The sequence below is a fragment of the Phasianus colchicus genome, chromosome 16, assembly GCF_987193195.1.
Source record: "Phasianus colchicus chromosome 16, bPhaCol1.hap1.1, whole genome shotgun sequence".
Taxonomy (NCBI): domain Eukaryota; kingdom Metazoa; phylum Chordata; class Aves; order Galliformes; family Phasianidae; genus Phasianus; species Phasianus colchicus.
The window spans coordinates 11,971,235-11,993,420 of NC_143451.1; the positions used below are offsets into that span (position 1 = coordinate 11,971,235).

Genomic DNA, 22,186 nt, shown 5'->3' on the forward strand with positions numbered 1-22,186 from the left:
CATCGTTGGAGCCCAAACCCCGGGGCCGCTTCCCAGATTGGGATGGCACAAAGCCGGGAAGGCCCATCCCGTTCCCACCTCCGTGACACGGGCAGTGCGTCACCGCCCGCAGCACGAACGTGGGCTTTGGGAACGCTCCCAGGCTGTGCTGAAAGGCGGTGAATCTGCCACGTCTCTCATTAAGGTAATTACTCCCACTATTAACAACTGTGATTTATTTCCCATTTGAACTTTTCTAGCTTCAACTTCCAGCTGCTGGATGTTAACACTGTCACTGGTCCAGCCCGGGCATAGGTGCAGCCCCGGACCCATATTTCATATCCCTATTCCAGACACGTTTTCCAGCTCTCAAACCGATAAAAAAATGCTCGGCACAGCCCGGATCGGAACTGCACGTGACTGCACGAGGGCTGCGTTCGGTTCCACCCCCTCCTCTGTAGCCGTTTGGCTCATGCTGGGAATTTCTGCCAGAAAATATTGCTCCCCATAGAGCAGATCTCAGGGATGCTGCTGGGATAGGTCAGGGCTGGCTCATGGGAGACCCCAGGAGCGCGATCCCATGGGAATGAGATGGCATCACTACACCTGTGCGGGGTGACGTGGCTGCTGCGGGTCCCCCCTTACATCAGCCCTGCCGGCAGCACGTGCCCGGGCAGGTGAGCCTGATGCACGCAGGGGCAGATAGTTGGGGGATTTTCCAGAGGGGCTGTGGAGGGTCCTGGCTGCCCCACACCTCTGATGCTGGAATCCAGCGTCTGCAAAGCAGTGCACGGGTGTTGGTCAATATCCTGCAGCAGGACGCAGGATGTTACAAACTACGGCTTCTCCTTCGAGGCGGAGGGTGCTGCTTGCACCTGCCCTGGCTGCTCCCAGCAGGCTTCCATCTCCTGCACTTGCACGGAGGTAACCGGGAGCTGAGGGAGTACAAGGGAGTCCAGGTTCCCTTGGCATTAGAGTGATGCGCGCATGCGAGTAAAGCCCCAAGAAGCGCAGCGGGTTTCCTAAACGGAAAGGAAAGGTATGTGAGGGTCCCGTGTTGTAGGGGTGCTGCTGGCCCCGCTGGGCTCAACCCACCCGCAGGGCAGTTCCCTTTTTGCCCGCCCTAGTCACTTAATCCTCTCCACCTTGCCCGACAACCAGAGAATTCCTCTCGCGGAGGCGGGCAGGGCGGTAGCCCCACCCTCTCTCCCGTTCTACCCAATCACCGCGGCGCTTCCTCAGTGAGGGGACGTGACCAAGACCTATAGGCCCCGCCCCTTCGCTGTTCATCCCCCGCCGCCGCCGCGCAGGGTAGGATAGCGCCGGGTACCGTGCCGTGCCCCAGTGCTGCGGGGCCGCCGCCAGTCATGTCTGTGCCCAGAGGTAAGAACGGGGCCGGGGGGAGGGCCGGTGGAGTGTGCGGGGGCTGCAGGCTGGACCTCCGTGTGGTTCTTCGCGGGTGCCGTGCTCCGCGCCTGCAGCCCACGCTGTGTCCTAAGGGGCTCGGTGCCGCGGGGCTGGAAGCGGCAGAGCGCGGTGCTCGGCGCGGAGCATCCCCGTATCGCGCGTGGCACCCACGGGGAGGACACGGGTGGGTTCAACCCTCCTCTGTTGAACGTGGCCGTGTGCGGCGTTCCGGCAGCTCGGCGCTGTTCCGGTGACACTCGGGCGGTGGCCGCTCGTTGCCCCCAGGTGAGCCCTGAGCGGGGGAGGGAGGGGGTCTGTCTGGTGCCGGGTGGGGGACGCGCGGGGCGGGGCGTGCCTGCTTATCACCGGAATGAAATGCGGGGGGTTTTCCTCGCTGGGGAGCGATGCCCTGGAAACTCGCGGTCAGGCACCATGTGAGCAATGAACGCACCTCGGCGTGACTGCTTTTTTTTTTTTTTTTCTCCTCCCTCCCCCCCCAAATGATCCGTGTCTTAAACGGAGGGAATGTGGACCTGAGTTTCCTGTTTGCTGTGTAAGCGGGAGGTGGAGGGGGGGGGGGGGTGAGTCAGCAGCGATTTACGGCGCTGCGAGCGGAGCTGCTGACTCACGGCTGCGGGCAGTGCCCGCTGCGGGGCCGCTCAAAAGGCGCTCGGGAGCGCGCCCGGCCCGCACCCCGCCGGGAGCGCGCGTGGATGGAGGGCCGAGGTGAGCGCAGCGGGATGCGCAACGCACCGCGGTTGGGCCGTTTGTTTCCCGGAGCCGCTCCGTCCGTGGGATTATCGCTGCCTTTTGCTTCTGCCTTTGCTATTCGTTGCTCCGCAGACGGTTTGTTGGCTGCTTTCTAGGGCTGTTGGTGGGATGGCTGTGGGTATCTGCAGCCCGAAGCGTGACCCGCTGCCTTTTAGGGGCGTTTGGTGCTTTTGGGATCGTGCCGCTTTGCGTTCCGTGCTCGGGTTAAAAGGGTAACGAATAGGGAGCGCTGTCCGTGGCTCTCAGGTCGGATCCTTCCGCCCCAAACCTCGCTGCCGTCATTCGGGTGTAGTCACGGGGCCGTCTGCTGCCTCCGGACTGTTTGGGGCTGCGCGTGGCCGCCCGTGACACGCGTGATAGGAATGGTGCCGGGCGGGAGCAATCCTCGCGCTAAACATAGCTGCTGAGATAAACACCTTGTGGGGATTACGCAGGGCTTAGTGCCAGCATTTCGGCTTTCTTCCTCTTCCCACTGCCCGGATCTGATCCCTCGCGGGGAGAGGTGTGTGGGAAAGGGATGTGAGATAACGTGGAATGCCGAGCAGCAGGGCTGGGGTTTGCTCCAATGTGCCCAGGCTCTCCCGGCTGTCCCACGTCAGCAGCGCAGCCTCAGGTTGTGTTTTAGGAGCTGTGTGGCCCTTTGGGGTCAGTTGGGTTCTTTGCTTTCTGGTCTGATTTTGTGGCTGGGGGGCACTGTGGGGATTTGACCCCATAGTTTTGCTGTTACTATGCTGATATGGGCAGGCTGCTCGCTGGAGGGGCATGGAATGGGACCTGTTGTCTGGGGGAGGTTTTAATCCACCAACCAAAAGTTTGGGGTTTTACCAGCCTGACTCAGTGCTGCTTGTGGGTATGCACGGGGCTTGGTGCAGTTGGAGGCTGAGCCAGAGGTTCTGGAGTGCAGACCCTCTGCACTTTTTTTATGCTGGAAACTGGAAGTTCCTATTCTTTTTCCTATTCTTTTATTTTTCCAAGGAGCATCCAGTGAAGGGGCACAGCTGCAGGTCCTTCACCCCCAGGAACATGCCAACAGTTGGGCACAGCTGTAGGTACCACCCCAGCACCTTGCTGGCCTTGTTTGGCAGTGGATCCTGGGCTCTGCTGCCCTGTTCCAGTGGGGATGGGGGTTTGTGGAGCAGAGATGGGGGTTTGTGGCCCAGGGGGTGCAGGCAGACCCCCTCTCACAGCTCAGGTGTGACATCAGGGCTGCATTTCTCTCTGTGGGGTGAACTGCAGTGTCTTCGTTGCATCCTTATTGCAGGAGCAGATGGATGGATGTCACTTTGGGCATAGTTGTAGGGATTGCCCTCGTGTGCTGCTGGTTTAGGGGAATGCTGTGATGGTGAGCGTTGTGCTGGCTGCAGGCAGCTGGAGGTCAGAGTGCTGCTTCTAGGAATTGCTGTAGCAGTCCCACCGCTTTGAGATGAGTGGGGCCAGACTGTCCAACAGGACAACTGAGCTTGGTTTTAAGGGCTGGGGTTGGATTTCTCCAAAGAGGAATGCGTGACCTTGGGTGCGTGTGATGATGTTCCCACATCTCTGGTCCCTCTGCTCCGTGGTTTCATGACTCCTCATAGCAAAGCAGCTGGTAGCAGCTGGCTGTCACTGTCACCCCTGGGAGCTGCTGGGGGGAGAGGAGTTGGTGGTGGGGGGGGGGGGGGGGTGGATCCTGTCCCCCAGGGGTTGTAGCGAGGTCGCCCCAGCTCTGTCCTGTGCTTCAGCATCTCAGGTGAAATGCTTATGTGTAAATCTATATAAAATATAGATATTCAAAGGACAAATTTTCTTTAAAAACACAACTTGAATGGAAGAGTAAGCAGGATGAGGAGCAGACACAAACTTAGCAGAAATTGTTTGTGGAGTATCCACCCTTCCTGCTCCTCACACCACCACCACCAAAAAAAATCTCCTTTAGGGAAGGAGGAAGCAGAGTGCTCACTGTAGGCTGGCTGCTGCCAGGGGCTGCTGACCTGGGCTGTGGTTTGGCACTGCTGTCACCGCCTCTGTCCCATACAGCTGTGTGATGGATGTGCTGCATGTCTCTCTGACCCTGGGTGCAGGATGCTTTCTGTCTCGGAGTGGCTGACATTATTAGGAAATGTAAAGCTTGTTGTTATCACTTCTTGTGCATCCTGAGGGTTCAGACTTCCAGGAAAGAATACAAACCATCTGCACCCAGCTTGGGTCCTGCTGCTCTCCCTCCAGTGGTGCAGCGAGCGGAGCTGTGCTCAGGCTGTGCCCCTTTGCTGGGCTCCCCCTGCAGAATTTTTCCCCAGTTTTTTTCCTATTAAAGCTCACTGTTGCAGGCAGATTTATCTTTGCAGGAAAACTGAGGCCAGTTGTGCTTGGATGGGTGAGCACCGTCCCATGCCCACAGCTCTGCCTGCTGCCCTGCAGGCGCAAGGGCTCCTGTGCAGCTACCAAAAGTGACGTGGCTCCTTCTGCACGAGCCGGATGTGTTCCCCACAGAGCCTTTTTAAGAAAGTCACTTCTGGAGTTAGAAATCCCCCACTGCTGTGCAGCACTCGGTTTCCCTCTTGAAATACTGCCAAGTTGTGCTTCAGCCAAAAAGCAAAGGAAGGGTCTGGTGCTGGAGTGCTGCTGGGGTAAAGCAGCAGCCCCATGCACCCATTCCACTTCTGCTTGTAAAGCTGTGCAGCTGCGAGGCATGCTTAGTGCTCACGTGCTTGTTTCAGAGGCTTTTGAGGCTTCCTTGGTCTCTGCAGCTAAACCTGATCACCCCTTGCCATTGTCACCTTGGCTGCCCTTTGCCACTGTCACACCCCATGGATTACTGTCCCCGCTGCTACAGTTTGAGCACAGTGCAGCATGAAGGGTGCCGGTGCATGCAGCAATGTGCACAGAGACAGCTCCGTGCTGTGCTCCCTTTGGCAGCACTCATTTCCCTGAGGGCTGGAAGCAGCAGCACGCTGCCAAAAAAGGAGGCAGCAGAGCATGCTTCGTACTGCAGCTTTGCAGCCTCTCCAAGCCTTCCTGTCCATGTTTTGGGTCAACCCTTATGACTTTTGGCTTTAAGCAGCCTCAGCTTGCTGTGGGGGCAGCTGACACCTGGAGGGCTGTGCACTCCCCTGCCCCTTAGCAGCTTGTAGCAGGGCTGGCTAGTTGTGCTGCTGCTTGGCATGGGGATGGTGACTGAAGGAGGTGCTGCTGGAAATCACAAGTGTGCTTCCACAGCAATTGCTTATCAGCCTGATGCATGCTCTGAGTGCTCCCCTCCAGCTGCTCTCCTGCCTGTGCCACGCTCCTGCAGGAGCTCACCCTCAATTTTGGAACCCCGCAGCATTTCTCATTGGGTGACTGTGGGGGGTTTCCCTAGGGGGTTTTACAGCCATTCCCCATATTGCGTCGCGCAGCTTTGACGTTGCGCCGTCTCCTCCCAGCTCCGTGTTACATCCTGCTCCTTTCCCCACAGCAAAAGCGCTGGTTTCAGGCTCAGCCCTCAGGGGTTTAAAAAAAAAAAAAAAAAAGGGGGGGGGGGGTTCTTTTTTTTTTTTTTTTCTTTTTTTTTTTAATTTTTTCCGTTTTAAAGTGGAAATGGTTCTTGGAAGCACTGAGTGCACTTGGGCACTGAGTCAGCACTAGGGCTGAGCCGGATACTCAGCAGCAGCCCCTGTGTGGAGTGCAGACTTCTTGGGTACTCTGCTGGAAAGGACTGGTACTGGTGCTTCACGCTGGAGCTTTGGGAATGGTGCAGAGGAAAATCAAATCAAATCTGCCAGAATGGGAGCTGTGCCCTTCCTGTTGGTGGGCACTGGGCTGCCATGGTGCAAAGAGGGGCATTTTTGGGGGCTGTGAGATGAGGGAGGTAGGAGGAATGGTTGCTGTGAGTTTTGCACACCTGCTGAGCTCATATTTTGCAGCACTTACTGATCTCCCCCAGCAGCTGGGGTTGACGTGGATGGGATGTGGGTGTCTGTCTGTCCCTGGGATGGAGAAGCTGTGGGGGGAGGGCAGGAGGTGTTGGGCAGGGATGGAGCAGAGTGCGGTGCTGTGAGCAGTGTTTGCACTCTGCGTTGCTCCTTTCCTCCATCTCACTTGTGCATGGATGTAATCAGGGGAGAAGTGAGGCTAAAAACAGCAGATGAGACCATCAGGTCTGCAAGGCAGAAATACATGTGCTGCTGCAGATGGGCTTCAGGTGCAGTGGGATTTCTTGCCCCACCTGTGATCTGGTGATGACGGATGATGCTCCCAGCACAGCTCCTGCAGGGTGCTGCTCCCAGGAGATGCTCTGCAGTTGCTTTGCACTGGAGTTTTGCACAGGTTTGGCTGCACCACTCGGCTGTACATGCAGTGTGTCCAGTCCTGCCACAGTGTAAATCCAGCTGGGGCTGCTTCTGACTTCCCCTAGGGTAGACTGGGCTGTAGGTTTCCATGAGCTGTTGGGGTCTGTGTGCTTTGGGATTTCCTGTGGGACACTGGGTCTCAGGCTCCGTTGCTAGTCCAGAGCATCCACCCGGTGCCCCTGGCCCCATCACACATCCCTGTGTGAGCAGGGAGATGGGTGGGAGAGGGTCTGGCAGCGGGCTGCTGCTTGAGCTCATTGCTGCTGTTAAGGGTGTGCTCTTCCCCTCATTGAAGCCCAGCAGGGAGCGGTGGGTGAGGTTTTGAGCTTTGATTTCCCAGAGCCCGACAGTGGGGCGGTGGCCGTGGGTACCAACGCCCAGTGGGGTCAGCTCTGAGGAAATGGCATTTCCCAGCCGTTGTTCTGGGGCTGTGTGAATTCACAGAGCGTCTCCATCCTGTGCTGGAAACAACACTGTGGAGCAGCTGTGGTGCTGAGGGGGAACGTGGCAGTGTTGTCCCCCTCGGAGACGAGCGTGGTGCCACCCAAGAGCAGCTCTGCATCAGCATCTTCTGTGTGCTGATGATCTCTGCTTGAAACCGTATCCCAGGAGCAGGACAGCTCCCAGAAAATACCTCCCACGGTCCTCCTGGGATGCGTATGAGCACTATTTAAGCTCAGAGCTGCTCATGACATTGGTATGTGCCTTCACCTAGACCTCTGACTTCTTTGTGCCCTCTCTAAGCAGTGCTGGTTTTAGAGGGGAAAAAGGGAGAGCAGCGATGCTGTGCCACGCTCTGTGCACATACATGCAGAGAAGCGAGCAATTTCTCCACCCCTCACACACTATCTCCAAGCAAAATCCATGCAGCCATTTATATTTTGCCAGCAGAGACACCGTCCCAGTTGTCACCCGGGAATAGCTGCTGGTATTGTCATGGAACAATATTTCCACTATTTGTTGTGGTAATGGTTGTTAGTGGCACAGCAATTAGCACGGCACCTGCAGCACTGAGAAACCCAGCCTCGTGCTGCCCAGCACCGCTGCTGCGGGCACCGAGCGTGGGTGCAAGCATCTGCATCCCCCATGACCCTCTCTCTGCATGCAGTAATTCTGCACAGGGCCGTGGGATTGCATTGCTTTGAGCTCTGTGCTGGGGTGGGCAGGGGCACCGTGGGGGTCTTTAGGGAGCAGGATGGAGTGGAGCTGTGCAAGAAGGGTGGGCTGGGTTGGGATGTGCAGTGCCAACGCTGCGCTTCAATGGCTCCTGGAGCTGCTGGAACCCCCCCCCCCCCCTCGGTTTCCTGTTGACGTCACTGCTATTTCACTGCTGCAGTTTGTACAACTGTTGGAGCTTTTGAGTGTAATCGGAGTGGAGCCGCTGCCCTCGGCTCGCAGGGTCCCTGCACTGTGGGCTGCATCCAGCCGTGCAGCCCTGCTGCAAGCTGAGCGCCCTGAGCCCGCTCCTGCCTGCTGCTCTCCCCACCTCCTCACCCCCCCCAGTGCTCCCCGCTGCCGGGTGTGTGCCGTTTCTGTTCTTCATTTCTGGGAAGCCATGGACAAGAAGCAAGGTATGTGTTGCAACCTCCGAAAGGCGTGCTGGGGGCGAGCGGAGGGCCGGTGCTGGTGCTCAGAAGGGACAGTGCAACTCCTTGGGCTCAATCCATGCAGATTTCCATCTTTCTGCTTGCTGGGGGTGGGGGGGAAAAGCTCTGCGTTTGCAGCCAAGCATATCTATTTTTGCAGCCAGACATCTATTTTTAAAGCTCTGCAAAACCTGCCCGTTTTTTTTTTTCTTTTTTTTTGCATGGGGTTGAAACACTGCATCTTCATTGCACAGAGCCAGCAGTGCTCAAGGAAACTCACAGGGCAGCGCTTGCTCCCAGCAGCCTTGCATGCCTGTTGCAGCAGAGCCAGCACCTTGCTCCCTGCAGGCAGCTCACTGCTGCCCAAAAGCTTATTCCCTTAGCACTCTTTGTTTGGGGGGAGGCTGCATGATTTTTTTTTTTTCCTTATTACATTCTTTTTTTTTTTTCCTTCTGGCTTTCCTTCTGCAGCACTGGGACCCACCCTTCAGCTCTCCGTGGGTCGAGGGGGGGTTGGATATGCTCCAACCCCTTTCCCAGCACCAGCACAGCTCTGCAGCAGGGTTGGACCTGGAGTCTGGTGCTGGGGAGGTTTGATTTCAAAGGTCGGCTCAGGCAAACAGCCGTATTGACAGTGCTTCAGGTTGTCCTGCTTGCTTCTCTCCACCCACATGGAGTGGGAAAGAGAAACCTGCTGGGGAGAGGTGTGGGGGAACTGGGCTGGAGTTGTGGTGGCTGAGATGAGGGTTTTGGTGATGAATGAATGCGGTTCCAGGAAATGTCTGCTCTTAGCTGGTGGAGACTGCAGTGCAAGGGGGAAAAAGAAAATGCCAGTTTCTTTTTTTTCTTTAGGAGGAAATGGGGACTTTCTTAGCATAGAGGATGTAGTTACGTGCTCGTGGCATCACGTGGTGACAAGTGTGGCTACACTGGGGACTTCGGTCAGCTCGTGTTCCCAGTGCAGTGCTGGGAGGGACAGGAATGTGTCCCCGGTCTACCCCATGCACGTGCTGTCACTTTCAAGCTGTGGAATTGGGCCTCAAGCTGTTGTGAGCAGTGGGTAACACTCGCAGGCTCTGTGCTGCACCTTTTCTTCTGCAGAAACCCTGCAGAACAAGAGCATCCCCATTGCTTACAGGCGATGGAGAGCATTCTCCTCATCCCAGCTGTGGGAGGGAGGTGCTGGGAGCAGGCAGCTGCTGGGGGAGCGGGGAGCAGCTGCCTGCAGGGACACTGGGATTGAATTGCAAGGTCGTGCTGTGCCCGTCCCACTGCGCAGTGTTCCTCTGGCAGTGGGCATGGAGCTGGGCAGTGGGATGGGGCTGCAGGTATGTGGGGTGCTGTGGTGGGAACAGGGAGAGCAGCAAGATGCAGCCCTGCTTTGGTTCCCGAGAGTTTGGGAGCAGCATCCCAGAAGGAGAGCAATGTATTTTATTTTGGTGTGGGCTGATGTGCTGAGGTAGGTTTTTCTAGCCCGTGCTTTGGCAGCTATAGGAAATGCTTTTGGGGGCTGGGCACAACCATGGGGAAGGGTATGCTGCTGGCCCTGCAGAGTGGTGCTGCAAAGTACAGGGCAGTGTTTTGGGGCTGTCAGGGTACAGGGCCTTCCTTACAGCAAAGTGTGAGCTCTGCTCTGTGGGGTGTGACCGATGTACACAGACCTTGTGATCCTCCTGTGCAGTGCAGAGGTTTTGCACAGGGGATCTCCCCATCCTGCACAGAGCCACTCACCCATGCTTGCAGATGCTGTGTGTGTAAGGGTGTGTGCATGGATCCTGACCTTGAGCTCCCTGTGACCCCGATCTGTGGGGCTGATGCTGCAGCCTCTGGCACAGTGTGGATGCTGCTCCCCCTGCGTGAGTCACTGCTATGCTCTGACCCAGCGCTGTCAGGGAGCTGCACAGAGGGAGCATTGTGCTCCTGCTGGGGGTTACTATGGCAATTGGGGAGAGGGAGAGCAAACAGATACTGTAAAATAGCAGCCAGGATGGGGGGCATTTCAGGGTTTGGTATGAAGGGAAAAAGCAGATGGAGGGCGTTCAGCTGGTGCTGCCCAGGATGTGGGGTGCATTGAGCCAACAGGAGTTGGAGGTGCTTGCTGAGCCCAACCTGGGGTTGTTTTGGGGGCATCCAGCAGCTCTGCATCCACAGGGTGATGTATGCTATTGTCCCCATCTTGGGATGGGATTGCGTGCCCTGTGCAGCTCTCCCTCCCACTGGCTGCAGGAGGAAGCTGCAGCCCCACGTCCCAGCTCTGTGCCCTGCCCTGGCTGCAGAAGAGAAGGCACTGCTGAGCCAAAGGGCAGCGTCTTGCATTTGGCTGCACTTTGTGTTTGCACAGCCAGGTATTTTGCAGTGCAGGGCTATTTATAGCTCCCTGTCCCATCCTGGGTATGGAATTGGGAGCAGCCTCATGGAGCAGGTGCTGAGATGCACAGAGGACTTGCAGGGCTCTGGGGCTGGTGCTGCAAACCACAGCAACCCCATATCCCTGTGGGTCAGCAGAGCAGGGCTCCAGCTCCTTCCTGTTTCAGTGCAAGGTCTCAACCTGTGCACACTGATCCTAGTGTTGTGGCTAGCAGCTCCTGCCCCGTGGTTCCCCTGGTGTCACATGGGGTGTTCCCTCTCAGGGACAGAGTTGCCAATTGCTGTATGTGAGGCTTGTTGGCCCTTGTCCTGATGGCACAGAGCAGGGCTGGCTGCTCCCCTGCCTCCTGCAGCATACTCACAGGACCTGTCCCTTCCTTGCCCAGCTGGGAGTGTGCTGAGAAATGGGTCAGTGCTTCCCAAAGTGGGATCTGCTGGGAGCACGTTGGGGTGCTGTTGTGGCCCTGGGCACAGCCAGTGGCATGGGGACATCTGGTGGCTGTGCAGCCCAGGACAGGGCTGGGTGCCAACTACCCCATGGGGGTGTTTCTCTGCTCCTGTCTGGCACCATAAGGGATGTATGGTTTGTATTGAGTGCTTTGGAGTGTGAGCACTGACCTGATGTCTCCCTGCTCTCTTCCAGATTCCAAGGGATCCCTGGAGCCACACAAACCAGGTGAGTGCCCAACAGGCAGAGCAGCTTCACCCCCTCTCCTAAATGCCAACAATTGAAATCCCCCCCAAAAGAGGAACCCTTAATGGCCACGCGGGGGTGAAGGCTGTTGTGGGGGTGGCTGAAAGCAGGGCAGGGTGCAAGAGCTGCAGAAGTGTGCTGCAGCCCTGGGCCTGGTGGCTGCAGTTGTTGGGGTGTCGAAAGGAAGGAAAGTTTTTAAAAATGCCCATTGCTTATGTGTGCATCTTCCCTTACAGTGAAGGGCAAGAAGAAGCTGAGGATAACATGTCCTCCCATCAAGCAGCCCCCTGTCAACACCACGTGAGTGCCTGCTCCTGCAGCCAATTCTAGGAGCTGCAGTAAGCTGTCTCAGGCCATGTGGCCATAAAAGTGTTACCACATCAGCTGGTTGGGGTTTTTCAACTGGAGCTCTGGCTTCTCAGTGATGAGAAGGAATTGCACTTGTGCACACGCATAGATTCTGTGTGCCTCTGGGAGCTGCCTGCAGGGCTAGGATCTGTAGCAGGAGCAGGGGTGAAGGTGCTGGGTGCTGTGGAGCAGCCCCTGCCCTCAGTTGGTGGCATCCCCTGCCCCGTGCCTTGGCCTCTGTGAACCCATTGAGCTGCCCATGTTGGTGCAAGGAGGATGTGGAAGCCTTGTTGTTCCCCCCTGCTGTGCTTGGGGCTGGTGCCTGACTGCATCTCAGGCACTGGGATTTCTCTGCGCCCTGTTTGCTGCTGCTTGGTATGTTGTTATGCTGTGTGTGAGGAGGCAGGACCAGGATGGCAGTGCTAGGTTTGACAAAAAGCAGATGGCTGAAATTCCTCCTCTGTGATGCATCTCCACCACCAAGTTCTGCTCTCTCCAGAGAGCCAAAAAGCTCTGGGGGAGCAGTGAATCCCTCGCTGGGGGCACATCCCTGCATCCTCAGGCAGGGCAGATTGCGTGGAGCCAGGATCTCCTGTTAACAGCCCACAGCCTGGTGTGTAGACAGAATCCTGCATGCAGAGCTGTCTCCCTCTGTATCTGAGTTTCCCCTGGAGCAGATGTCAGCTGCAGTTTGCAGGGTGCTTGCATGCCCAGAGCACTCCTGTTCAGACTGGTTCTAGGCCCCCACCATTCCTTTTCTCTGCACTTTTCAAGGCACATTGCAAATATTTGCACAGTGCCAGTGCTTTTGCTGCAAGCCTGAGCACTTCCTTGAAGCTACTGCAGTGCTCTGATGGGAATGAAGATGATGAACAGATTGCACAGTTCCAGCTGATAGTGTCAGAGGAGTCGAGCACAGGATCAGGGCAGGATCAAAAGGACAATGTGTGCCTTAAATCCCATCCTGACAATAGGGGCGAATGGGAAGCCACGAGGAGGGGAAAAATCCATAAAGGAAGACTTGCCTACATGGTGTTGTGCAAAGTGTGACGCTGCTGGCTGCTCCGCATGCCAGGCTGCCTGGAACAGGCTGTCAAGTGTACACAAATGACTCAGTGCAGAGGAATTACCTGTTGTTTCCTAGGCGTGTTTGGGGCGACGTGGCTGTGCTGTTACAACACCTGCCTGTCAAAACACAGCAGCTGCTCCTCTCCCTGCATGGGGATGGTTTCATAGCTTTGATGCAGCCTCACCTCGCTGCTCCCTGGGCTCCTGCTGGCTCTGTGGTTGGTGGTGGCTCCATGAAAGCCTTTGGGAGTGTTTGAAGGGGGCTGGTGTGCACCCTTAACAATGCACTGTGGGAAGCAGTGGCTGAAAGCACCTGGGGGCACATGAAACCTGGCACTGGAGAAGGGGGTTTTGAGGTTGTGCTTTTTTCTGATTCCCTCTCTCCTTGCAGGCCACCAAGGAACCTGGACTCCAGAACCTTCATCACCATTGGAGACAAAGTACGTGTCGATGTTCTTCTTTCCAGTTCTGCTTGCCTCCTGTATGGGAGTAGCATGGATCACACTGCCATGACAGCTTGTCAGATTGGATCTTTGTGATCCCAAGCATCCTTTAAGCTCCAGTGCATCCTCCTGGTGCAGCCTCATGGGATGCATATTTGGAGGGGGATGAGGTGTCCTCAAGCAGGACCTTTTCCCCTGTTGGCTGTGGGTTTGTGCCAGTATTGAGAGCATCAGGGAGATAGGAACGTGTGGGGTGAGGCTTTGGCCTTAGTGGGATCCTGCTCCATTGGCAGCCTTCTCACTCTTACCCAGCCTGCCTGTGCCCTGTTGTCCCAGCCCACGTCCCCTTTGTCCCTGTTGCTGCTGGCATCCCACCAGAAGCTGGGCTCAGAGCTCCTCTCCAAATCCTTTCCAAGCTGCCTGATGAAAAACACTGCTAGAAATAGCTGCCGCCTCCCTTTTATTTCATTCTCTTGTTACAGGCTCTCCTGGGGCTGCAAGTGACCTAAAAATACGGGGTGTTGGGTCAGTCCCATCCTTGGTGCAAGGTTTTAGGTTTTGAGGGGAGACAAGCAGCCTGGCCTGGGTGCAGGGAGCAGCCCTGCTGCTGGTGTTGTGTTCTAGCTGTTGTCGTGTGTATTAATGGCTTGGGGAGAGACTGTGCAGCAGCTTGTGCACAGAGTGTGCAGTGGGAGAGCTGCAGCCCGGGGGCAGCTCTGCAGACTGTGCCCTCCCTGCAGTGCATTGTTTTGAGGGATTCTGCATCTGTGCTCTGCCTGCCCTGAGATCTGCAGCTCAGGTTTGCTCTGGGTGCTTAAGAACAACACAACATGGGATGGAGGAGTGGTGGGTGCAAGAACAGCTTTGGGTTGTGAGATGAAGGGTGACTGCGGGTCCATCTGATCCATGCAGAGCGGAGGGTAAGGGGTGCAGTGTGGGGTTCTGTTCTGTTGGTTCTTTATCTCTGCAGCTGGCAGGGCTGTGCTGGGAACTACCAGTGTCCGGGGAAGCCTGCGGGTAAATGCCAGGAACAAAAACACAATGCCCTGGAACAATCGTAGAACACGTGTCTTGAAAAGCACCACTAGGTCCTTCCTGGAGGCCCCTGCAGGAGCTGTACGCCTGCACTGTGCCTCTGCCCAGGGCAGTGAGGTGGGGGCTGCACGAGCCCCATAGTCCCATTGGATCCTCTGTCCCACCTGGGACAGGCTGCGACTTCCCTATGCCATGCAGCGTAGCTTCCTGCTGAGCTCAGCCCCAGACCTCCCTCAGCTGGCCACCATTCCCATCTGGCCCAGGTTAGTGGGGCTGGTGGCTAGCGTGGCCACCAACCTGGTAGCCCTGACTCCCAGCACACCGCTGCCCTTCTGCTCTGGGTGTAACACTGCTTCCAATGCTGCGCAGTGCTTTTCCCACCCTTTGCTGCTGCTGGGTCAGTTTGGCATCCCAGTGTTATTTTTGTTCCCTGGGACCGGAGGGAAGCTGCAGGCTGGATGAAGTCCTGCCTGGTTGAAAGGAGGTCTGTAACTTATTAAGAGCGATGAATGCAGCCTCCAAAAATAGCCCATGTCTCACTCCAGCAGCGTATGCCCTGCCCAGCAGAGCAGACAATTACAGGGCAACGTGTGTTGGGGGGAACTTGTCTGTGTGATGTGGAGAAACTCACTGGCAGAGAGGCATTGAGCCTTGGGCCTCTTCCAGAGACGTTGTGCCTTTGGCAAATCCCAATCTCTAGCTTAAAAGGGGTATTCAGTGAGCCCCAAAGGAGCCAAAAATACATCATCTGCTCTAAGTGTGGTGGGCTGCTGGGATCATGTAGGTGGTTTGGGCATGCTCTGTGTGGCTGAAGTGCAAGCAGTGAACTTTGCCTTTACAAAAAATGTGCTCCTGCCTGATTATTTTATTTTTTTTTGTTACCTTTCTCCTTACAGAACTTCGAGGTGGAAGCTGATGACCTGGTGACTATTTCAGAGCTGGGCCGGGGGGCCTATGGTGTGGTGGAGAAAGTGAGGCATGCTCAGAGTGGCACCATCATGGCTGTGAAGGTGAGGATGGCTTCCTCCTGGTGGGACAGAGGGTCTGTGGGGCAGAACAGGGACAGAGATGGGGGTTTGTTGGATTTGGTACCTTCCTGTGTCCCCTTGCAGCCCAACGTGGCGCTTAGGTGGTGTCATCCATTGTGGTGTTGTTTGTAAGAGGTCATCTGGGCATCTCTGGGGGCTGTGCTGGCTACAGAATTCCACCTACATCAAAACCTTTTTTTTTTTTTTTTGTCTTAATATTTCTCAGAGGATTCGTGCCACAGTGAACACTCAGGAGCAGAAGAGGCTGTTGATGGACTTGGATATCTCCATGAGGACAGTTGACTGCTTCTACACTGTCACTTTCTATGGAGCCCTATTCCGAGAGGTGAGAGGCTACTGTTGCACAGCTCCTTGGGTCTGTGTGTGTCCTCTGAATGCACAAAACTGTCTCAAACCACCTCTGTTTCCTACAGCCAAAGTGGGCTGGTTGAGGTGGTGCAAAGCCCAGCTGTTGCAGGAGGCAGCAGCTCCCTTTCCGTGCTGCAGCAGCAGGTGCCCAAGCATGTTGGCAGTGGGCTGGGCTGGATTTCAAGCAGGGCACTCTTGGATGTGGCTGTTGGGAGTGCTATTGGTGGTACCCTGACATCAGTGCCCATTGTTATCAGGTGCATGCTGGTATGTGGTTGGCAGTGGCTGCACCATGGGGATGTTGGATTGCCATGGGTGGAAGTGTGGTGTCCCTCTGTCTGCCCCCACTGTGTCCTTTGGCTCCTGGAGGGGGTTTGGAGGATTTTCTATAGCTACTTCCTCTCCACCTGCAGGGTGACGTGTGGATCTGCATGGAGCTCATGGACACTTCCTTGGATAAATTCTACAAGAAAGTACTGGAGAAGAAGAAAACCATCCCAGAAGACATTCTGGGGAAAATGGCTGTGTCTGTGAGTGCTTGTGCCCTGTCCCCCCTCAAGCACATTCATGTTCTGTGGTTTGCACTCCTACTGGGGTTTGCTGAGTGCTGAGCTACATGTGGCTAATGGTGCTCTCTTGCTCTGTTTGTCTGCAGATTGTACGAGCTCTGGAGCATCTGCACAGTAAACTGTCCGTAATCCACAGAGGTGGGTGCCGAGTGGGATTCATGTAGTGTGCTACAGTGCCTTGCAATGTGTTATGGGAAGGCTCCTTCCAAGGAGATGTGTGATGTGTGCCTCTGGAATGCCTACAGTTGGGGTCTGGTGGCACTTGGGGCCATGGTGGACACACTTAGATGCCCTAGGCCTGTTTCAGTGGTGTATCCTTCATGCATCTGCTTACTTGATGTTCTCTTTCTCCTTTCCACATGAGGGGTTGGATATAATGACTGAATTCTTTGCTGTCTATATTTCTGTAGGCATCTCTGTCTGTCTCTGAGTACTGAGATGCATTGCAGGCAGCACTTAGGGACAAAATCACATATCCTTCCTGGCTGGGTAGTTCTGGCAAGGGGAGAGCTGAAGAAGACCTTGCAAATCACTGATGGGCATCATAACAGCCAGGTCCTGCTCTTCATCTTAACACAGTTTGTCATGTACTTGCGCACAGGTCATGATGGGCCTGAGACGAGCTGTCCTGAGAGCTTGGTTGAGTTTTCAAGGCTGTGTGTTTGGTACATAAATTGCTCCTGAGGAACTGTGTGTTCTGTGTAAAACTTAGCATTTTATTTCAACTGTGTAAGGGCCAGAGTGGGGGATTTCTCCTGTTTTGTCCACTGCTATCCCTCCCATTCCTTCTCATCAGGGTCATCAGGGAGTTCCTTGTGCTATCCCAGGCCCCATGAGACCTCTACGAACGCTCTATCTGTTCTCTCATGTTCTTTGTTGTAGATGTGAAACCTTCCAATGTGCTCATCAACAAGGAGGGACATGTGAAAATGTGTGACTTTGGGATCAGTGGCTACTTGGTGGACTCGGTGGCAAAGACAATGGATGCTGGCTGCAAACCTTACATGGCTGTAAGTGGGCTTATGTGCAATCCATCCAGCCTCACCTCGAGAAGGCTGCTTAGAAACTGGTACTGGTCTTGGCTCACCTCTGTCCTGAGATTGAAAGTGTGTTCTGGGTTTCCTGACTCAGCAGTGCCCTCCAAGGATGGGATTCCCCTCCCTGTAAGCCCTGCTGTTTAATAGACTTATAGAATCATTAAGGTTGGAGAAGACCTCTGAGATCACCAATGCCAACCCATCCCACCATGACACCAAACTGTGTCCCTCAGTTCCACATCTCCATGGTTCTGGAATATCTCCAGGGATGGGGACTCCACCACTGCCCTATTTGTGTCCATGTGGTAGCAGACTCTTCCTGTGCCCCCTTTCTTTCACAAAAGGGTGAAAGCCTGGCTAGTGTTGGTTGTAGTGGGTGGAATCATAGAATCATTAAGGCTGGGAAAGATCGCTAAGATCATCTAATCCAACCACCAACCCCACCCCTGTTGGGTTGGAAGGCTGCTCTTGGCTAGAAAATGCCGAAGCTTTCCTTAGAAGGATCATTTTGTCTGCAGTTCATGACAGTGGTGTGGAGGAGCTCCTGCTCCTGGGGCAGGCACCCTACTGCAGGGATGATACAGGGGAGCGGAGTGCTTGTGGAGGTGATGTGGAGTGGGACGTGGCACTCACTGGTGCTTGCAGATGTAACCTCAAACTCTGCCTCTGTGGGGATGTGAGCCAGGGGAATCTACCCAACCTGGGTTTTGGAGCCAGAGATTGGCTGTGTGTGGTTTGCACTGTGAAAACGAGACAGAACTGTAATATCTTCCGTTTTGCTTTTGCAGCCAGAAAGAATAAATCCTGAGCTGAACCAGAAGGGCTACAACGTGAAGTCGGATGTCTGGAGTCTGGGGATCACAATGGTAATGCAGAGGGCGGGTGCCAGCACAGTGATGCTGGGGTCTGTGCTGGGGGCTCCAACCTCAAGGTGGTGTGTGTGGTTATCAGCAGCCCTGCCTGTGGGGCAGCTCACAGCAGCCAACAGGAAGGGGAAATGCTTTCAGTTCCAAAATTGCAGCTGCTCAGGATGGTTCCTCTGCCTCCTGCAAGAAATGGATCTTTCAGAAAGCAGCTGAAGTCTTCTGGCACGGGAGGACAAAGGAAATCCCAGCTGCTGGCTCAAAGGGAATGCTGCCTGGGAACAGTTCTGCTTTCCAGGAGTCTGCATCTCTTGCTTAGACCATTTCCCTAAAGTTTTCCTGCACCTTTTTAGCTGTGACCTTTGTTTTGGACACTGTCTCCTTGCATCTGTGTGTGCTGCACAGATCTCTGACAAGTACTCCCTCTTGGTATCCCTGTGCTGTGCAGAGCAGAGCTGTGCTTGCTGCAAAAGCAATCAGCTCCAGCTCTGCTCTGAGATGCAGGAAGCTGTGTGATGGGAAACTGTGGCAATGACGAAACCTGAACTCTTCCAGCAGTGAATGGGAGAGGGGATTTTACTGAAAGCCTGCCAGCCTGCAGCTGGATGGAGCCCCAACCTCATTCCCTCTAATATCTTCCTCCTGGGTTGGCTTCCTGTTTTGTTTACTTATTTCTGGAGGGGTTTGATTGAAGACTAGCCCTATTTATGGCTACAGAGCTGCAGGGCTGATCCTAGCTTTATTCATTTCTCACATCCCATCTCTTTGCCTGAGATGCCCAAGAGCTGTGATGGACTTCTTCCTGCTGGAATGGATGATGGAGCAGGGTTAGCTGCAGTGGTTTGATAAAGATCATCTTAAGTTATATTCTAAACTTGCTTTCTCTTGGGCTCATGGATCTCTTTGTGCCCAGGTCATAAAGCCTGCAGCCCAGAGGGCAAGTTATGTTGAGAAGAGCACTCCAGAAGCCAGTGCAGAAGTAGCATCTACTCTGCTTTGATTATCTTTTTAAATAACCCTATTTTACATATATTTGTCTGCTTCCTGTAAATGCATTAATTTGCTGAGCAGACCTCAAAAGGAAGTATTTTTTTGCCTCTAGGTCTTTGTATTTAAAAAAGGGTGGGGGTGTGTGTGTGGGGGGGGAAGGTAGTATGACCCAAATTGAAAATGGTTGGTTAGGAGGGAGGCTTTTCATCTTGAACCTGCACTTGTGCAGCCACTGATGTGGGGCAGCCCTGGTGTCTCACAGTGTCCCTGTCCCCAGATCGAGTTGGCCATCCTCCGCTTCCCCTACGAGTCCTGGGGCACCCCGTTCCAGCAGCTCAAGCAGGTGGTGGAGGAGCCCTCACCCCAGCTGCCTGCTGAGCGCTTCTCCAAGGAGTTCGTGGACTTCACGGCACAGTGGTGAGTGTGGCAGAGGCTGGGCTGGTGTGTGAGCAAAGCGTGGGGCTGGGGTTGGCTATGGAGTCTGTTTCTCCCCTCCTTGTTGTACTGAGTTGATGTATCTGCTGCAGTGGGAATGGGTTTTGTTCTCAGTGTGACTCATCCAGGCTGCTTGGAAGGCACAGAGGTTTCTCTTCCCGTTTTACCATTGGTGCTGCTCAAGTGTTGGTGGGTTCTGGCAGTGTGGTGGTGGAACAGCCCTCTGGCAGCATCTGGGTGCCTCTGGGTGAACCTGGTTTGTGGTTTTGTGGGTTCCGCATGCAGGAGCTGTTCCCCTCAGGTTCTCTCTGCTCCTGGCCTGTTTGCAGGTACCACCAAGCCCTGGGATGGGTGGTGGGAAACCACCTCCTCTCCTTCCCAGCAGGGCTGCATGCTTCTGGGTTTGGCAATATCCCAAATCTGCCCTTGTGGTTCCCTTCCTGGCTGCTTCAGGGCCACATGGTTCAGCTCAGAGGGAGGGGAGTGGGTGCTGCCCACCCAAAGTGAGGTGTGGTTGGGCAAGGGGAGGTCCCTTCTGATAGACCTCATATAGGAAGAAAAAAAAAAAAAGAGTAAGAAAAGATCCTACAGCCTTTTTTTTTTTTTCCCCCTTCAGTTTAAGGAAGAACCCCGCTGAGCGAATGAACTATTTAGAACTTATGGTAAGTTTGGGGCCATCTCTATTGGCCTTCATCTGGTACATGAAATGTGTTGGGATAAAAGGTCCTGGACAAATGGTACAGAAGGACACAGGGGTGACTTCCAGGCACACGGTGGGATGGGCATAGCGTGTGTAAGGTACAATGGTGTACTGAGTTCTGTGGGTGTTAAGGGGATTCAGTGATCAAGGCCAAGCTTTCTAGATGTTTTCTCCTTCTGTCCCGCCTGCTCTTGGAGAGTTTAGGTCAACCACCCCAAATGATGGTAGTGCAAGCTGGGTTTTAACCTGGAAACACCAAACCCAAAAGTGTTCAGCTTTAAGTTGATTTAGCAGAGGGTTGTTAGTGAGGGTCGTATGGTTAGGTCGTGGTTGGACTCAATGATCTTTAAGCCCTTTTTCCAACCTGAGTGATTCTATGATTCTGTGACATCCATGGGAGTCTGCAGGGGATGCTGCTGTCTGCTTGGCCAGTACTGTGACACCCCTGGGGCTGCTTTTGGACTGTTCCCTGCTGGGCCATGACCGATGCCTTGCTTCTTGTTGACAGGAGCATCCCTTCTTCACCCTACACGACACCAAAGAGACTGACATGGCCTCCTTCGTGACAGAGATCCTCGGGGATGACTCTTAACTGGAGCCCCACTGTTCCGTGCAGTCCCCGCAGCGGAGCAGATGCGGACTTGAATTCCTGATGGTTTGCACAAATTGTGTTTCTCAGCCCCCGGACAGCTCTGGGCACAGCCCCATCGCAGCCTCTTTTCTCTTTGCCTGAAATCTTCGAGGAAGAGCCTTAGAAGCCAACACCTTCACCCCTTCAAATGCTGGGGACACAGGGAGGGGATGGTGCCCAACCTTGGCATGGTCTGTGGGGAACTTCTGCCTTTCTTCCCCTTTGCTGCCTGGGGCCGGCAAAGAGAAAATGCTGCTGTGCTTCTCCCCCCTCCTTATCTGCCCCTAGCCCCTCCCCCAGCATTTCACCCGGTGCTCTGCCTCATGTTCCAGAGCAGCACTGCAGGAGGCTGCAGGGCTTCATGGCTACACCGCTGTCCCCGCACAAAGCCATCCTGATGACATCTGGGCGACCCTTCAACACCGCCCCAGGCCTGACATCCCCTTCACTGCGTCATCTACTGCTCCCCTGCAGAGGAATAAAAGCATATTTTTCCCCCCCCAGTTCACCCCACCATGAGCAGCAGCCCCTGTTCTCCTGCTTCTTCCACGGACCTTCTCCTCTCTGCTCACCCTGGGGCTGCATGACACTGGGGGAGGTGGGGACGGTGAGCATCTACCACCACTCCTCATAGTGCAGGAGGATGCTGCCCCACCTCTCCATCCTCTTCCCCCTTTGGGGCTCATGTAAGACCTCACACTGTGACCCCATCACCGCCTCCAGCTGTGGCCACAGCCAACATCTCAGCCCCAACCCCCCACAGCCCAGTGCAGGGGCTGCTGCCAGTTGTACATTTTGTGTCTATATATAATGGACTTTGTAACATGTTTCCGGGTTTTACTGCACTTGCTATAAATTAAAGCCCTTCTGTGTGGGTGGGAGGAGGGAGAAGTGCTTCCTTCTCCCCTAAAGAATCTGCTGTGAGCCCCGCTGTGTTCCATCCGTGTGTGGGACCACAGACCGAATGCACCGCTGTGGGTTTTTTATTTTTAATAGATTGAGTTTTCAGAAGGATTTTTTTTCCTTTTCTAATATATTTGTGTGTGTGCGTGTGCTATATATATATTATATATTTTTAAATCGGTGATGATGGTGTGAATGTCTATGTGAGCAGCAGTTCTGCTGCCATGACCAGCAGTTTTCTGGCTAGATTTGGGGTAGTGGCTGAGGTTTCTAGAAGACAAGCTGCCCTAAGATTATTTCTTTTTTTTTAAGAAGAAATGCATCTATTTTTTAATCGAATCTTTAAAAAACAAACAAAAAAAAACCACCCCAAAATAATGACCCGACACACTTTTCCTGAACTTCCTGCCCTGGAGGTGTGGATGTCAGGGTTCTCCCCCTGCTGAAGCACAGTGTTCAGCTGACCCCACAGCCCCACACCCTTTGGGATAGAGCCAGGCTGGGCTGTGCCTGGGGACATGGTTCAGCTCCCAGGAGAAGGGCTTAGAGCAGCACACAGTGACTTTCCCCTCTGTCTCACCCCGTCCCCTCAGTGCATGAGCCCATAGGAAACAGCACAGATGGGTACAGCACAGCGTGAGCAAACCCTGCCCTGC

The 22,186-nt window shown here is 54.7% G+C and overlaps 1 protein-coding gene across 3 annotated transcripts; it reads left to right on the plus strand.

Moving 5' to 3' along the window:
* The first annotated feature begins 1,227 nt into the window (after positions 1 to 1,227).
* MAP2K3 (mitogen-activated protein kinase kinase 3) lies at positions 1,228 to 21,641 on the plus strand. Of its 3 annotated transcripts, none has more exons than XM_031606468.2 (13): positions 1,228 to 1,362; positions 11,061 to 11,093; positions 11,348 to 11,411; positions 12,919 to 12,967; positions 14,902 to 15,015; positions 15,260 to 15,379; positions 15,816 to 15,932; positions 16,058 to 16,109; positions 16,854 to 16,981; positions 17,797 to 17,874; positions 19,139 to 19,278; positions 19,913 to 19,958; positions 20,505 to 21,641. In XM_031606468.2, exons 1-13 carry the CDS (start codon positions 1,347 to 1,349, stop codon positions 20,586 to 20,588), a joined length of 1,041 nt encoding a protein of 346 aa, XP_031462328.1. In that variant the 5' UTR covers positions 1,228 to 1,346; the 3' UTR covers positions 20,589 to 21,641. The 3 variants fall into 3 exon arrangements, with proteins under 3 accessions (XP_031462328.1, XP_090007391.1, XP_031462327.1); XM_090151265.1 differs by lacking the exon at positions 1,228 to 1,362 and adding an exon at positions 1,972 to 2,112; XM_031606467.2 differs by lacking the exon at positions 1,228 to 1,362 and adding an exon at positions 7,769 to 8,035.
* Positions 21,642 to 22,186: the final 545 nt, after the last annotated feature.